This window comes from Camelus bactrianus, chromosome 16, assembly GCF_048773025.1.
Source record: "Camelus bactrianus isolate YW-2024 breed Bactrian camel chromosome 16, ASM4877302v1, whole genome shotgun sequence".
NCBI classification, from domain to species: Eukaryota; Metazoa; Chordata; class Mammalia; order Artiodactyla; family Camelidae; genus Camelus; species Camelus bactrianus.
Window position 1 is genome coordinate 38,500,393 of NC_133554.1, and position 13,917 is coordinate 38,514,309.

The 13,917-nt window shown below is 35.1% G+C and overlaps 1 protein-coding gene across 1 annotated transcript in view; it reads left to right on the forward strand.

Annotated features, from left to right (window-relative positions):
* NLK (nemo like kinase) overlaps positions 1–13,917 on the forward strand; it is a 131,892-nt gene that overhangs the window by 68,210 nt on the left and 49,765 nt on the right. Inside the window, exons 2-3 of the mRNA XM_045519052.2 lie at positions 3,704–3,833; positions 11,993–12,048. Coding sequence (XP_045375008.2) covers positions 3,704–3,833; positions 11,993–12,048 — 186 coding nt within the window. The remainder of the gene's footprint in view (positions 1–3,703; positions 3,834–11,992; positions 12,049–13,917) is intronic.

The window sequence follows — 13,917 nt, forward strand, 5'->3', positions numbered from 1 at the left end:
GAAGTAGTAATTGTAATATGTCTAGCAAAAAATAGAGGATTGCTGATTATAAATTAATGTGACAAACTAGAAGAACCTGATTTTCTTACTGCAAGTTGAAGCATTCTCATTATAAATTATTTTTTTGCTTTAGATAGTTAAAAACCCATATCAGAACTATGAACTTTAAAACTGCTAAAATACATGGGGAAAAGTTTCTTCACATAAAATGAATGAGGAGCATATAATTTCTTGGAGATTCTTTCTGATTAGTTATACTAATTTAAAGATATTGTAAAGTAACATTCTAGAGCCTGGGAAAGTATCCCCAATAATAAATTTCACTCTTATTTAATTCCAGCCCTTCTGCTTGTCAGTAATTTAAGCAGATTTGTGGCAATGGTCACAGTTCCCTGGGATTAAGAAAACTCCACAACAAAACGACCACACCAGGTCTAAAAAGCTTCCTGTTTTGGTATTGTACTCTTTTGACTGACTTTATATCTCTCTGAAGAATGGTTTGTGGGTTCTTCTAGCTGTTTAAAAAACAGTTGAACTTATATTCTAAGTGCAGAAAAGGATTGATGCACCCCAAGCAGATGTAAGAAAGGATTCTTTCTCACAACCCTTAAAACTTTATTTTTAATATAATATAGAATTAACCATGAATTTAAAACTTAGCAAGTAAATGCCTGTTAGTATAACTTGAAGGCTTATGAAGGTAATCAGATGGAATGACAGATGCAATGTTTTATTTAGAGCATTCAGTATTTTAGAGAAAGTAACTGACCAATAAGTGAGTTGTAGGTCGAAGGATGGCTTTTTTCTGAAATGAAGAAAGTTGCCCTAAATGTTGTTCATTATCTCTACAGCTGTAGCTTCATTAACAAGTGCAGTTGGAATAACCAGGGTATTGCAGCAGCAGAGAAACTAAACACAGCAAGCCTTTCAGTAACAAAGAAAATTAAAGAATTCCTGTGTAACAGGCTTCCACACTTATCTGTGTTCTGTGGCACTGTTTGTGCTGAACTAAAGCATCTGCTACCTCAAGTTAAGAGAGAACAAACTCAACATGGCGTGAAATTACTGCACTGCCATTCACATTCATTAGAGTTATATTGTTACCAGCCACAGGCATGACTGGCTTTTGCATGAATAATAAAATAAAATGCTGCTTTGTGAATTTTACCTTAAAACATTACAAGGCAGAGCACTAACCTTGAGCCAGGAGGGGATTTATCTTAGAGCAGCTTATCTCACCACAGTGGGTTCAAGACCAGTGTGAAGAAGTATTGCTGCATGAGGACTTGGAAAGGGTATTGTGTTAAATCAATTTACTCATAATTTAAAACCAATATTTATTGTGCAGGCTAGCTATTAAAGATACTAAAAATTACTAATGTACAATTTGGCAACACCATAGTAATAATTGATTTAAGCAAAAACCATCAAGGGATACTAATGGTGGTGGGTCAGTTTGATGAGGAATAGCATTATTTACACAGTTACAAAGCAAAAAAATAATAACTTTACAATGAAGGAACCTGACAGACACCTTATCCAGGTGATCAAAGTTACCACCAGTAATGGAAAAAATTGACATCATGTGCCCCTTATGTGTTGCACTGAGAAGACACCACTTCTGTGTTGTTCCTGTTGAAAATGCATAATGTGAATCTAATCATGAAAAAACACTAGACAAACTCAAATTGAGGAACAGTCTACAAAATAACTGGCCTGTACGCTTCCAAAATGGCAATATCGTGAAAGACAAAGAAACGCTAAGTAACTGTTCTAGATTAAAGAAGACTCAAGAACAATGACAGGGGGAAGGCTGTAGCTCAAGTGGTAGGGTGCATGCTCAGCACCCGAGAGGTCCCCGAGTTCAATCCCCGGTACCAAGCAAAAATCAGTGAAGAAACCTAATTACCTCCCCCTCAGAAAACAAACAATACAAGAGACAATGACAACTAAATCCAGAGTGTGATCCAAAATTTCCCTTCCTTGTATTTCACTGACATTTTCATCTTCTGGTGTCTAGCTACAGAAGTGGTATATTTAAACCAAAAAAGAATTTTATTTTTAATAGTCTAACTATAATACTATATTTGGTTTCTTTCCTATTTTACTTTCTTAGTTTATGTGGATTTTAAGCAGTGTTGTGGATTTTGGTTGGTATTTTTTAGACAATGGTCAAAAATGTTAGGTCTCTTAGCCTGGTTGAATTACACTTCAAGCTATTGAAGACTTAATGATATTTTGTTCTTACCAAATTTTCAATCAGTAGGAGAAAGTAAAGACCTCCTGCTGTTTAAAAATACTAGAATGCAGCATTTAAGAGTTTTATGAGCACTTAGGAAAGGAAGTAGTGATCATTAGGATGAATTTATAAAGAAGTGGTGATATTCATAAAAGTTTGGTACGATTTTTAGGCTCATAGGTAAATAATGGGAATGCTTTATTTTTGGGAAGGTGATTTGATAGTATCTGATTTGATGAAATATGAAGATGAAGAAATAAACTGAGTGATTGTAGTTAATTAATTAATTGATTGATTGAATAACCATACCCAAAATTAATGATTAGATGCCAGCCTCTTAGATGGTTTCTAGTGTTGTATCTGTTGCAGAGCACAATCTTCAGTCCTGTTCTAAATTTTAATTAGTAACTTGGATAAAGGCCCTGATGACATATAGGTCAGATTTTTAAATGATACGAATCTGATAGGGATAGCCAAAGCGTTGAACGGCTGAAACAGGAACTGAAAGAATGATAGGAATCTAGCAAAATAAATTTGACAGGAATAAATTCTACAATGATAGCCGGTCATAGATGGTGGATGGAAGGAAAAAAATCTTTAGGTTAATTTATGGAAAATCAAGTTGCCAAACAGCCACTTGGCCTTCTTTACCAAAACTGTTTGATTTAATGTGTATCAATTGAGTCCAGTCAGAAAAATGGAAAACACACTAGTATTTCAAACATAGGGAAATGTAATACAAGGAATTGGTTGTACAGGTGTTAAGAGGTTAAAAGAGAGAAAAGGTGGACACTGAGCTGTTAAAGAGAGAGTAGCCACAGGAGGCAGTTGTCATACCAAGAACTGAGAAACAAAAGAGCAGAGGTTATCACAACCTAGAAGCTACAGTCCTAAACTGCTGCTCAGAATTAAAAGGGGACACGGTTATGTCCTGAAGTGTGCTGAAATCCGTATTACTTAAAGATGTTCATTTATATAAGAAACCAAAATATTTGAATTGTGTTTTCTATGTTGAACTAAATGGGACAACATCTGAATGAACATCTCTTCCATACTGAATTGGGTTCTGGAAATAAAGCATGCAATTAATTTGATCTCAGTTGTGTTAATGACCTGTACTTCCTACCCCTCCCCCACCATCTTTAAAATGGCTTTACCATTAAGAGCCCTTCTACCTCAGATGTATTGCTAAGTGACCTCTCAGGAAGATTAAGTGCTTAAAGAAACTTAGACAGGGGTTTAATAAGGGAAAAGTCATGGCAAGTGAGTTGGGTGGGCTAAACATTCTCTTTGATTATACTTTTTTAAAATCTTCCTCACTGATACCTTAAGCATTATTGAGTGGATTTAATACTGGGTGTTTTAACATAAAGGTATTTGTCATACTCTGAAACACTGAAGAACAAAGATTGGAATTGATTTCTCTGTCTTTTTCTCCTCTCCCCCTAAATATTGTGTCTTTAGGTCAGTAACAGATCCAAGAGATGGAAAGAGAGTAGCACTCAAAAAGATGCCCAACGTCTTCCAGAATCTGGTCTCTTGCAAAAGGGTCTTCCGGGAATTGAAGATGTTGTGTTTTTTTAAACATGATAATGTAAGTGAAATTGGTGTTTGGGATAAACTATTTGCTAAACGTGTTTAATTGTACTAGTAAAGAGCAAAAGTGTTAAAAAGAGTACATGAACCTTATTAAGAGATTTGGAAACCTGAGACAAATTAGAATAATAAGCAAGTTTAAGTGAATTCTAGGATTTATTATTTGACAGATAAATATTGATATAAAGCAAATGCTAATATTTAGCTGAGGAACAATACTAATATTCAACATAAAAATAGAATATAATATGTGGTCTAAGTGATTTAAATAAAAATAATTGGCCCCTGATTTTAAATGCTTTATTTTAATCTTTTAATATTTTAAACCAGAAACTAAGTTAAAGGTATGGGGAAACATTTCTTCTTTTGAAAAACAGTACAATTCTTAAAGTAACAGGTTATCTTACTTAATAGCTGTTTTTAGAGATGTCAAGACTCATGGGCAAAAAAAAAAAGAAGACGACAACTCATGGGCAAATAGAATCATAGTGGTTTGAGAGATAGCTTTTCCTCAACTAATCCTAAATTAAAAGTTTGATACATGTAAAATTTACCTGGGGCATGTCAGCAACTAAACCTGTGCTACTTTAATTCCTGAAATAAAAATCAGGGAAATAATAATTTCTTATGAATCTGACTGCTTGTTTACACAGGAACCTTAAGAACTTTGGCCGAAGTGTAAATTTGTAAAAGTTTTAAGTGTTTGATAAAACTAGGAATATCAAACTTATAGTATGTTTACTTGAAGCTCATTGGTTTGACATATTTCATTTTATTGATTACCCCTCTTGAAATCCGTTTCCCTTAAACTTTTTTAAAAAGTTATTGCTTGTCTTTCATCCAGTTGAAACTACCTAGCAATGTGTTTGTTTCAGTAACTATCAAAGTATCTTTCCAGTTGCTATTTTACACCTGGTTCCTCACATTTTGGAAGTGATTTTAGAGTGATGTCTAGTGCTTGCTTTGTTATTTATTTCTCAAATTTACTTAAATGCCACCCCAGCATCAAAGAGTACAAGCCTTATGTACATTGTCAGAGACTCAAGTAAAGTGATCCATGGTGAAGAAATATTTTGAAGGTAGCATCAGAAACTCACTAAGGGTTTCAATGGTTTATTACATTCAAACATATCTTGGTTTCTTTTGTAAGGGAGGGCTGGTGTAATAGGCTGCTATCTGTATATATTGCTATCTTTGCTCATAACTCATTCCTATAGAGTAATAAATTAAGTTATAAAGATAGTGTCAGAGTGAGTAGTATAAGAAAAGAAACAAACTGCATTCATGAAAATCACACATATTAAAACACAGCACCTATTGTTTGGAGCTCCTGAGCTCTGTCATGAGAGAGTGCTTATGACTTCTATGGGAATGCTCAGAAGTGAGGCAGATAGTTGGAGATGAAGACATCATGACACCACTATTTTATACATAATGAATTTATCTGTGCTCTGAGATCTAAAAAGGATCTCAGGGTCAGCATACCTGGTATGTGTGGAATGCCAATCTAAGTGGCAACTGGTGTTTGATGTAGTTAAGGCAACAAATGTTTTTGACTTGTGTCCTGGGTGCAGAGTGCAGTGCCAGGTCATGTGGAGGACACACAAAAAAGTTTAAAACATGGTCGTTTTTTCAGGGAAGTGGACCAGATGTTTAACATTTGTTACTGTGTGTCAGGAAGTGTGTAGATGCTTTACATATATTAATTAATTAATACTTAAAAATCTTGTCAGATAGGGCTTGTTATCCCTACTTTAGAGAGGAAGAAACCAAAGCTTGGAGTTAAGTAACTTGCCCAAGGTCAAGGTGGCACAAGACCGGAGTCTAAATCTGTCTTGCTTGTGAGCCCATGTTCATTAATCAGTAAACATTTATTGTGCACATCCTATATCTCAAAACTACATTAGCTTCTAAGAGTTTCTACCCTCAAGGAGTTTAGTAATGTGATCAATACTGTGATAAGTGCTGTGGCCTGCATGGTTGAACATTAATACAGGATATTCTGTGTTCTGTGCATAGTGAAAAGCTGGACAGCCAAACCTAAAAGTATATTAGAATCACCAGGTAAGCCTTAAAAATGCAGATTCATGGGTTTCATCCCAGACCTACTAAATTGTAATGTCTGGGGTTGAGACCCAAGTAGCTGTATTTTTTTAAGCTTCCCAGGTGACTGATGGTAGACAAGTATCATACTGTTAAGAAAAAGAGAGAAATTGTTGTGGACTTAGAATCTCAAAGATGCTTTAAACATGGAAAAGGTAAACTTTAAGATGAACCTTTTGAGATTTGATTGAATAGAATTGATTGAATAGAAGGAGAAGAAAGGAATGTCATGCTGAAAATGGCATTTAGAAAGATTACCTGGCTATTGTTGGATTTTAATTTGGATGGCTTTTTATGTGTCAGAGAATAGCTACAAAGCCCTGGGAAGCTTCGGATTTTCTTTTGAACAGAACCTTCAAAGTCATAGTATCATATTCTTTGATTTCGGGTGATCTGACTGAGCACACACATACATACACATATATTTGTACATAAGTGAACATATATATATATACACTTTCTTTTTCTTAAAGGTTGTTCATCTTAAAGGATGTGTTCACCTTGATGTAATAACTTAGGGAGACAGAAATGGGTTTAACTTTCTAAAGATTGATGTTGTTTAGGCCTCTCAATAATGTCTAGTCAGAATCTGAGCTATCATAAAATCTGACAAAATATTCTCTACTTCACCCAGCTATGCACTTGCACATGCATATACATAGACATAGCTGTCATTTTATCAGCATGGAAAAGGGATGATTGAGGGTTTTTTTCAGTCTTTGAGAATCTGATGAAAGCTATGAACCTTCTTTTGGAAAAATACACATACACACAATTTTTATGTCACTTTAGGCTTTCACTAGTCTTCTGAAGCCCATTCAGAGCCTCCATAGGGTCCATTTATTCCTGCTAAGAGTCCCTGTAATCCAATTTTTGGGGTTTTCTTGTCCATAGGCATAGCACTAAGCACATGGTAAGTGGTCAGTATTGAGTAAGTGAACGAATGAAAGTGACAGAAGGAAGGAAGGAAGGAAGGAAGGAAGGAAGGAAGGAAGGAAGGAAGGAAGGAAGGAAGGAAGGAAGGAAGGAAGGAAGGAAGAAATCGCGAGTCTGGAATGATAGCCTCAGTGATCTTTCCTGGAGTTACTTTTTCCCAACTTTTAGTTCTGGAGTACTTGAGAGAGAAGCAGAGGAGGCAAAGAAGAGGTAGTGAAGGCAAAAAAGATCATTTGTTTTCCTTTGTATAGTCTGACCGAATTCAAACCAGGCGTCTCTGGGTTCATAAGTAGGCTAAAGAATATACCAGTATGGGACCAGTAGGATCCTTGTTTGAATGCAGACAGGCTGTTTAGCTGCAGACATTGTTCATGCTAATGATTCTGCTGCTGTGGAGTGTGAAAAGGCAAAGGATGATTAGAGTAGTTTACTTTTCAGTAGATTTGGTTTGCTCTCTGCCTAAAATTTGTGGTACTGGGCATATTCTTGATACATTTAAAATAATAGAGTCTCAAAAAAAAAAATACAATCTCTTGTGTTCCTGGATTGGAATATACTCACTGTGGTGAATATGCACGTTCTCCCCAAGTTGAACTATGCATTCAGTGTAACCCCAGTGAGAATTCCAGCAGGGTTTTGTATGTGTGTATGGAAACTGACAAACATTCTAAAGTTTACAGGAATGCAAAAGACCTGAAATACTCAAGACAATCTAGAAGTTTATCAGAGAGATTTACACTTCCAGATATAGAAACATATGAAGCAACTATAATCGAGATGGCACAAGGATAAACAAACAGATTAATGGAACAGACTAGAGAGTCTTTAAAATGACGTATTCGTATATATTTACCTGATTTACAAGAGAGGTGCCGCTGCAGTCCAGAGGGAAATGGTGGCCATTTCAATAAACAGGAATCAATTAGCTATCCATATGGAAAAAAAAAATCTACTTCATGACTCATACATAAATTATTTCAAAATGGATCATAGACTTAAATGTGAAAGGTTAAATAATAAAGCTTCTGGAATAACACATAGGAAAAGATCTTCATGACTTTGAGATAAGCAAAGATTTCTTAACTAGACAAGTAAAAAGCATTGACCGTTTTTTAAAAATGTATTAAACTGGGCACCATTAACATTAAGAGTTAATGCTCATCCATAGTTTGAGAGAATAAAAAGACAAAGACAATAAACTTGTTTCCAGAATGGATTATGTGATAAAACAATTTTAAAATAAATGGTTAGCATTTGAGGAAGACCATTAAAAATAACTATTTTACTTGACATTTTTCAAACTGTAAATTCTATACCTGAACATCAATATTTTATAAAGAGCTTCTATGAATCAAGAATTTTTGTCCATCAGTAAAGAGTTACTCAAGAGTTTCACAAAAGGGGATAACCAAATGGCTAATAAGCATATGACAAATTGCTCAGAGTTGTTAGTTATCAAGACTAGTGAGATACTACTATATACCCACCAGAATGGCTGAAGTGAAAGACTGACAATACCCAGTGTTGACAAGGATGTGAATCAACTAAAACTCTTACTGCTGGTGAGAATGTAAATCTGTAAAACCATTTAGGAAAACTGGCAGTTTCTACTAAAGCTAAATATACACCAGCCTAATGGCCCAGCAGTTCAACTCTTTGGTATATGCAAGATGGATGACTGTGTGTCTCTACCAAAGGTACGAGAATGTTCATAGCAGCTCTGTTCATGATACCATTTAGAAACAGCCCAAAAAGTTTGCCATGAGTACTCTGAATAAATATACTGTGTTACAGTCCATTCATATAATGGTACACTACACATCAATAAAAAGGATGAGCCAACATGGATGAATTTCAAAGGTATAACATTAAATGAAAGAAGCCATATAGAAAAGAGTTCACTCTTTATGATTCAATTTGTATAAAATTCAAGGACAGGCAAAATGAACCTTTGGTAATGGACATGAGAATAGTGCTAATCTCTGAGTGGGGATGGGTTTTGACTTGAAAGAGGCAAGGGGGCTTTATAGGATATTGAAATGCTTAATTTCTTGATCTAGATTTTAACCATGGAGTAAAAATTTATCATGTTATATACTTTGTGTAAAAATTAATCCAAGTATATACTTAGGATTTGTATACTTTATGTTACCACTCCATACAAAATAATAGTAATAAATGTAGTCTCTACCTTAAAGAACTTAAAATCTTTTGGGAGCTGATGAGAGAACGGGGAGGGGTAGCTTCATTGCTTAAGTATGGGATTAAAATGAATTCTGTGAACAGTTATATTTTTAGTCTTTTACAGTTCGGATTGAGATTATTCATGGCAATTGTTTTATTGATAAAGGGCTATCTAAAAAGAAAAAAACTAAGCCATTCACTCATCATGTAACCAATTTATAATGAATCTTCTAACATCACAGAGGTTAAAATTCTAAAAAGCAGCTACCACAATGAGCTTTTTGTCCAGTTCTTAGAAGATTTGAGAAATGTGCTGAGACACTGATAATGACCATTATTTAAGGATATAGCTTTAGTTCATTTTTTAATTAGACAAGTCTGCTTGCTTTTTTTGTATTTGAGTCTATGGTATTTTGGGATATTTTGACTCTTTGCCTGTGTCCTATTTACATCATGAGGATAATCTCACACACTTTATTCCCACAAATAATAGTAGGGTTGTAGAGGATTTGGGCTATTTAAACAGGGCGTCAGGCTTGAAGTCTGGAGTTTGAAACTTCACTACTATTCCTTCTCACTTCTGAGATTCCTGGATCATTTCTCCTGGTCTAAGCACTGTTTTTGCCACCTAAAAACTCTGTGGAATGCTATCATCTGATAAACATTTTGAGGTAGAAAGGACAGGAGCATAGGAAAACAGGCATTTAAAATTTTTCAGGCAGAGTTTAAAATATTGTACCTTTGAAGCTAACAATCACAGCTAAATGCTTTAGTGCAAATGTCTAACCCTGTTTTACATGGCTTTTCTACAAAAAGCCTCATCAAATTTGGAGTAAGAAAGGCTCATTCTTCTCTATCAAGGTTTAAAATGTATGGTTGTCACTTTCCTCTAGATAACCTCTAATTATAGCAGATAGATTTGAAGTGTAAAATAGCTTTGTCTAATGGACGCTGTCATTCATTTTATTATGTTTTCCCCCAAGACAGGATGTATGTTGTTCAGATACAGAGTTTAGAGTCCGAAAGATGTCAAGTAAAACACTAATTTCTAACTGTCTTCCTCAAGCATCAAATATTCATGTTAAAAATTGTTCTATCACGTAATGAGAAGTGAATTTATGTGAATTTGTGACACCAGCTAATTATAGGTTTTTAAAAATAAAGAAATGAAATAATTTATCTTTCGTATGATAAAAATTATTCTTTGAAGGAACTGGAAAATCTGTTATTTTCTATTTATACCAAGATTCTAAATATAAACATTTTAATTCAGAAAGGAAATATAGATATTCTTCATAAAACATCTAAACTATTTTTAAAACCTTTATATTTAATTGGTTTTAAAGTGGGCGAAGGCTTCTTCAATACAGGAAGTTTTAGTTTAATTAAAAAATTTAAAGTGACACATGCTTGGCTGAACAAAGAATAACCTTTAAAATGAACAAGGTGTCTTCCATACGTAAGTAGCAAGGGGAAAAGAGAATGAAATGGAGTAGTCTATAGGTTCAAACTTAAAAGACATAAATCAATATATGTGTAACATGTAAATGTAAATCTTATTTAGCTCTGATTTAGACTAACAGACTTTAAAAAAGAAAATTAGAAATTTGGGCACTGAATATTTGATGGTATTGAAAACTATCTTTTAGAGATATTTACTGATGTATAGCTGAAGTAAGTCTGGTATTTTCTTCAAAATTAAATAGGAAGAGTGGAGGGTAAAGATGAAACAAGAATGGTTATATGTAGATAACTACTAAAACTAGTTCTTTATGACAAGAGTATTCTTTATACTATTCTGCTCACATTTATATTTTTGATGTTCTCCATAATAAAATTTTTTTCTTAAAAAACTAAAGATCAGAAGATTTGAACTTGTCCTACACAGTTTATTTCCTATTAAATAATTTCTTCTGTGTCCTTTAATCCTGGTATTTCTCATTAGCAAGATAGGGGTGACATCATAGATGGAGTTTAAAAGATTAGATAGATAGCTGGTAGGGGAAGAAGGCCTATTTGTATGTTTCAGTGGCAGAAGTTACATTGGTAGTATCCTGCTTTTATAAAGGACTTAAATTTCAGATGCCTTAAAGTCTTTTTTTTTTTTTTTCCCACCCTAGTGACTTCTTTTTTTGTACTTGGAATGAAATCCAAAACACTTAACATAATTTAAAGAGATTTTGTGTGGTATATCCCCTGCCTTTCTCTTTTGTTTTATTCCAGTCTATTTTCCTCCCACTATGTTCCATAAGCACTGGCATTTCTGTTTCTAGAATCTGCCTGGTTCTTTCTTGCCTCCATGCCTTTGCATCACCTGACCAACTCCTATTCAGGCTTCAACTCTTAGAGTTCTGTTACTTCAGGGAAACTTTTTCCTCCCCATTCCTCTTTACTTCTTCCCTGCATAATAATAAATATCATAATCATATATTTGTGTGCCTATTTATTATGCCTCCCTCTCCCCTAGTCATGAGACATGGAATGATAATCAGTTTTGTTCATCAGTTTTACCCAAGCGCCTGCCACAGTGCCTGCCAGATAGAATGCACTTAGTAAACACTTACTGAACTGAGGAATGAACGAATGAATGGTAGATATGGCTCCTCATGTTCTTAGAACAACACTGATTGTTAAAAATAGGAAATTTCTTTCCAACACTCTCTCCTGGGCAGGGATTCTGGTAGCTTGTGGTGTAACTCAGTTGCCTCTCTCATTTTGGTTTAGGTAGAATTGTCCTTTAGATAGTAAGTTTACAAGCCCGTCTTAATGTTTAGGACCATGTTTCTTGACTGATAAATGTAGTTAATCTCAGTGGGCAATTGAAACTAAGCCTTAAATCATTAAAGAGTTAATAGTATTTACTTGCATTTATGTCATTTTTTGTTTCCTTTTTAGTTCTCTAAATTTGGCTTTTTTTTTTTTTCCTTTTCCCAGGTACTCTCTGCCCTTGACATACTCCAACCTCCACACATTGACTATTTTGAAGAAATGTATCCTAACCAGGGGATGTGAAAGAAGGGAGCAATTTTTTATTAATTTGTTCTTCTAGCACCTTTTGGGGTTCATGCCTTGAAGTATATTAAATCTCATCCTTGCAGAAGTGGTTGAGTACCTGGAACCAGGTAACTTTGAAATTCCCCAGTATCCGACAGAGCACAACATTATCAGTATATTCTGAGTGGCGATATCACAAAACAAGACTTCTGAGCAGATATTTATATGAGATACGTTATTGCCACCCCCATTTTGCTGATGCAACCAGTGAGGCGGCGTGTGTTGTAGTAGAACTCAGAAAAGTGCTCTTGTCATTATGTAACAACTGCCGATCAGTCAAGAGGACAATACTGCCCTTTTTTCTACCACTTGGGGAAAGGTGAAAATTAAAGAAAGAATGTAAGTTAAATGTCCCAAGTTCCTTGGAAAAATGATGTTGGTGGTGATGATGACAATAGCCATAACTTATGTAAGTTTTTAGCAGATACCAGGCACAATTCTAAGTTCTCTATGCATTTAAGTTTATAACAACCATCTGGGAAAAGTATTGTGATTATTACCATTTTACAGAAGAGGAAGTTGAGGCACAAAAGATAAAAAATTTGACCAAGATCACAGAGCAAGTAAGTGTTGGTATTGAGGTTCAGTTCCAGGCAATCTGACTCTGTGGTCTTGATTTTAGTCCCTACTTATATGATTCTCTCAAGATAGAGGCTTTAATTTTCTCCAGTTACTACTGTTAATGTGTGAAAATAGTATGTTGGGTATCATGGATAATAAGAAGTTGTAAAATAATGCCTGGTAATAACTCCTGAGACTATGCATGCAAAAAGTTGGGACATAGGTTAGCCCATCTGACATTCCCAGGCAAAACACCACCATTTACCATTATGCATTTAACTTGGTAAAGCTTTAAGTGAAAGCAGGGAACCCTAAACAGTGCAGTTTATTTACTCTAGGTTTTTATTAAAACTAGCCCAGCACTCTGAATGGGAACCAGTATAGTCGTCCCTTATTATCTGTGGGGAATTGGTTCCAGGACTTATGTGGGTACCAGAATCTACAGATGCAGAACCCATGGTTATGGGGGGCCAACTATATAATAGCAAAGATACTTTTTCAGATTCAGCAGTGAGGTAAACGAAAATCTCATTTTTACACAGGTGGTAGGTACTTCCACATAAGACAGTTATTGTTTATAATTTCCTTAGTAAGTAGGAACAATTAAGAGCTTCCCAAAGGGAAAGAGAATGACTAAGTCGCTTAGGTGATAGAATTGTCACTTATCAACACTGCAGGGATGTTTTGATCTGATCAACCAAAAGTTCTTGAATACTATAATTCTTATTGATGTTTTAACCCACCAATCCTTTGTGGAACTAACTAACCCCTTTGTACAGTAAAGGGTTAACTCAGTGGACCTGGGGTGCTCCAGTCCTGCACATTCCAAAGAAAAGACTGGCCCTTGACCAGCTCCTGGCTGATAACAGTATCTTTGTATACTTCTTGGTATACAAAAATGAGATCTTGGGCCAGGCCAGATGGTTCTGACACTCCCTTTAAGTACAAAATTAACCCAAGGATAGAAGAACTGAGAAAGTTCTTTTCTCCTCAGCTAGTAAGTCAGAGGTAGCAACTGCGGTGAGAGCATTAATTACTCCATTTCATAGACTTCCTGAAGATTACCTGGGTCCTCATAGAAGAAAAGAGGGAAGCTGGTAAGAGGGGAGAAGTACTTGTTTCCATTAGTTGAAGTAACTTTCTATACTGGCCAGGAGCCACCTTCTTTATTTTAGTTGGTGGGAAGGGAATCCACATACTGAAGGGCATTCCTATGAATGTGTAATACTATTTCTGCCACTTTG